The sequence below is a fragment of the Triticum urartu genome, chromosome 3A (assembly GCF_056163025.1).
Source record: "Triticum urartu cultivar PI428250 chromosome 3A, HENAU_Tu73, whole genome shotgun sequence".
In the NCBI taxonomy this organism is placed as follows: domain Eukaryota; kingdom Viridiplantae; phylum Streptophyta; class Magnoliopsida; order Poales; family Poaceae; genus Triticum; species Triticum urartu.
This window is the reverse complement of record NC_141875.1, coordinates 618,684,151-618,686,719: the sequence shown is the minus strand read 5'-3', so window position 1 is coordinate 618,686,719 and position 2,569 is coordinate 618,684,151. Positions and strand designations below refer to the sequence as shown.

General features: G+C 57.6%; 1 protein-coding gene across 1 annotated transcript; it reads right to left on the bottom strand.

Annotated features, from left to right (window-relative positions):
* Positions 1-222: 222 nt before the first annotated feature.
* On the bottom strand, positions 223-2,309 carry LOC125545459 (protein LOW PHOTOSYNTHETIC EFFICIENCY 1, chloroplastic). Its single transcript, XM_048709398.2, has one exon. The coding sequence runs from the start codon at positions 2,223-2,225 to the stop codon at positions 363-365; it is 1,863 nt and encodes a 620-aa protein (XP_048565355.2). The 5' UTR covers positions 2,226-2,309; the 3' UTR covers positions 223-362.
* Between the last annotated feature and the right edge of the window lie 260 nt (positions 2,310-2,569).

Sequence of the window (2,569 nt, the reverse complement as noted above, 5' to 3'; positions counted from 1 at the left end):
AGCGCGGCAACCGTCCCGACAGGTGGGCCAGCTCTGTCAGAAAGGGGTTTAAAACGGTTAAATCGGTCGTTCAACTCGACCTGATAGTTTTTTGTCATGAAATTAATATTAATCTGGAGTTTTTGGTCAGTTTTCAAAATGCGGTAGTTCTGTGGGACGGATACATGAAATGTGGTAGTTTTTTGTCAATTACTCCTCTTAAGAACGTGCAAAAGCTCCTGCTGGTTCGGGTCAAGTGATATGTTCTTCTTTTTGTTTCTGTATATACAAATCATATATACATATATTCCAGTGACCGCAAAATGCTTTCTGCCGCAAGGAATTAATACCCTCAACACAAGAAGTTCTTTAAAATTCGCCGTTTATCTTGACGGATCCACTTCCATTATAGGCCGAAGACCCAGACTAGTGAGATCAACAGGAGAGCCATAATCTTGGCACGCCTCCACTACGGTGTCATACGACTTTGCAGAGAGCTTGAGCCCTTGGTTGGAGGCCCTGATGTACATCTCATAGGCAAGCTTGGGCTTACCATCCTGCACAAGGGCTTCGATCAACACCTGATATGTGACCTCACTCGGCTCAACCTTGTGCATCTTCATCCTGTGGAACCACTCGAACGCCGCGCCGCTCCTCGTGCAAGCGGTGATGATCGCGTTGAAGGTCACGACGGTCGGCTCTATCTTCGCGGACACCATGTCCCGAAGAACTGCGTCCGCCTTATCATGGTCGCCCTTGCCGGCGTAAATGGACGCCAGGATCGTGTACGCGTGCAGGTTCGGGTCGACGCCGACCTTGCGCATGTGCTCCCACACCCTCAGCGCCTCGTCGTACAGCCTGCCCTTCTCGAGCGCGCTGAGCAATGCTCCATAGGAGACCACGTCGGGTTTCAGCCCCCGCTCTATCATCTTCTTGAATGTGTCCACTGCGGCGGACGATTCGGCCGCTCTGGAGCAGGCGAGGAGCACGGCGTTCCACTCCCGGCCTCCGGGCTCCAGGCCCTTCTCCTGCATCTTCTCGAGCAGCCTCAGAGCCCACCTCCAGATGCCCCTCCTCTTGGCGGCGCTGAGCAGGACGTTGAAATGGGACCTGATGAGCTCGTGTGACAGATTGTTCGGCCTCGGGCCTTTCTCCAGCAGGTCCTCGTAGATCTCCAGAGCCGCCCACCACTTCTTGGCCCTGCCCATGAGCCAGATCAGGTGGTTGCACACTGACAAGCTTATCATCTCCCCGTCGTCGCGCTCGCGGATCCTCTGGTACAGCTCCTTGGCAATGGTGTAGTGCTCCTCCCCCGTGCAGGCCCACACGAGGCGCTCGTAGTAGCTCCTGTCCGGCCTCACCCCTGCTTCGTCCATGGCGAGAAGCACCTTCAATGCCGCACCGGCTGGGTTGCCCGCACTTGCCAGTGACCGCCGCATCGCCATGTGACATACCCGGATGGCCAGCTTCTCATACTTGACAAAGTCTTGCTCCCAATCCGCCGGGTTCCCCACGAGATCGCCGTTCTTGTGCCTCTCCCTGAGCTTGACGAAGAACTTGAGGGCGGCGAACCCGTCCCCGGCGCTCTTGTACGCCGACATGACCGTCGAGTACGTCGCGGCGGTCGGCACCAGCCCGCGGCCCTCGATGTCGTCGTACACCCTGAACACCTCCTCGACCTTGCCTTGCTCGACGTAGACGGACATCAGGGTGTTGAAGGTCACTATGTTCGGGGAGATCCCCTGCGCCTCCATGTCCGCGAGAACATCCTGGATCCTCCCGAATTCCCCGGAGTTCTTCACCGCGCCTAGCAGGCAGTTGTACACGAACTGGTTGAGGCTGCTGCCGTCTCCCCTTCCTTTGAGATGCTCCACGACGGCGAAGGCGGCGTCGAGGCGCTTCTCCTTGCCGAGCCCCCGAATCACCGAGGTGTATACCTGGAGGGGCAGGTGCTCGTCGCCGCCGCCGAGGAAGTCCTCCACCGAGAGCTTCACATCCTCGGCCGTCTTCGCTTCGCGCAGCGCCGCGGAGACCGCGACGACATCGACGGCCCCTCCCCTCCTCCTGCCGCCGCCGCCGCCGCCGACGGCTGCGGACTCGGCGGCGAACCCGCGGGGGCGGCGGGGCGACGCGGAAGCCGGGAGATAGAGGAGCTTCAGGGAGGTGCGCGGGCATGCGTGGTTTCGTGGACGGCGGGGAGAAGGGAGCTGGCCGGCGGGGTGAAAGACGGCGAGGGAGGGAGCCATTTGGCAGGTTGCCGCCGCAGTGGCCGGACGCTGGTGACTGCGGAAGGTCTAGAGGGCTCCCACGTGGCATGGTTTAGGATTTTCTTCAGGATAACGCGAGATCCTATTTCTTTCTCCACCGAGCACTGGCTCGTCTTATGGCGTGCTGTCACAGCTCGCGCGCGCACGATCCCAATCGTGCGGTCGAGGGGATGCGCATTAATTTTTCCGCGTATAATTTATTTTATTTTCCCCATTGGCATAGAGGGGTTGACAAAAGATGAGCAAAATGAGAACTTACATATCTTTTTTTATAAAACTTACATATCTTTTAAATAGGGGAGAGAAGACACTATCTTTCTATG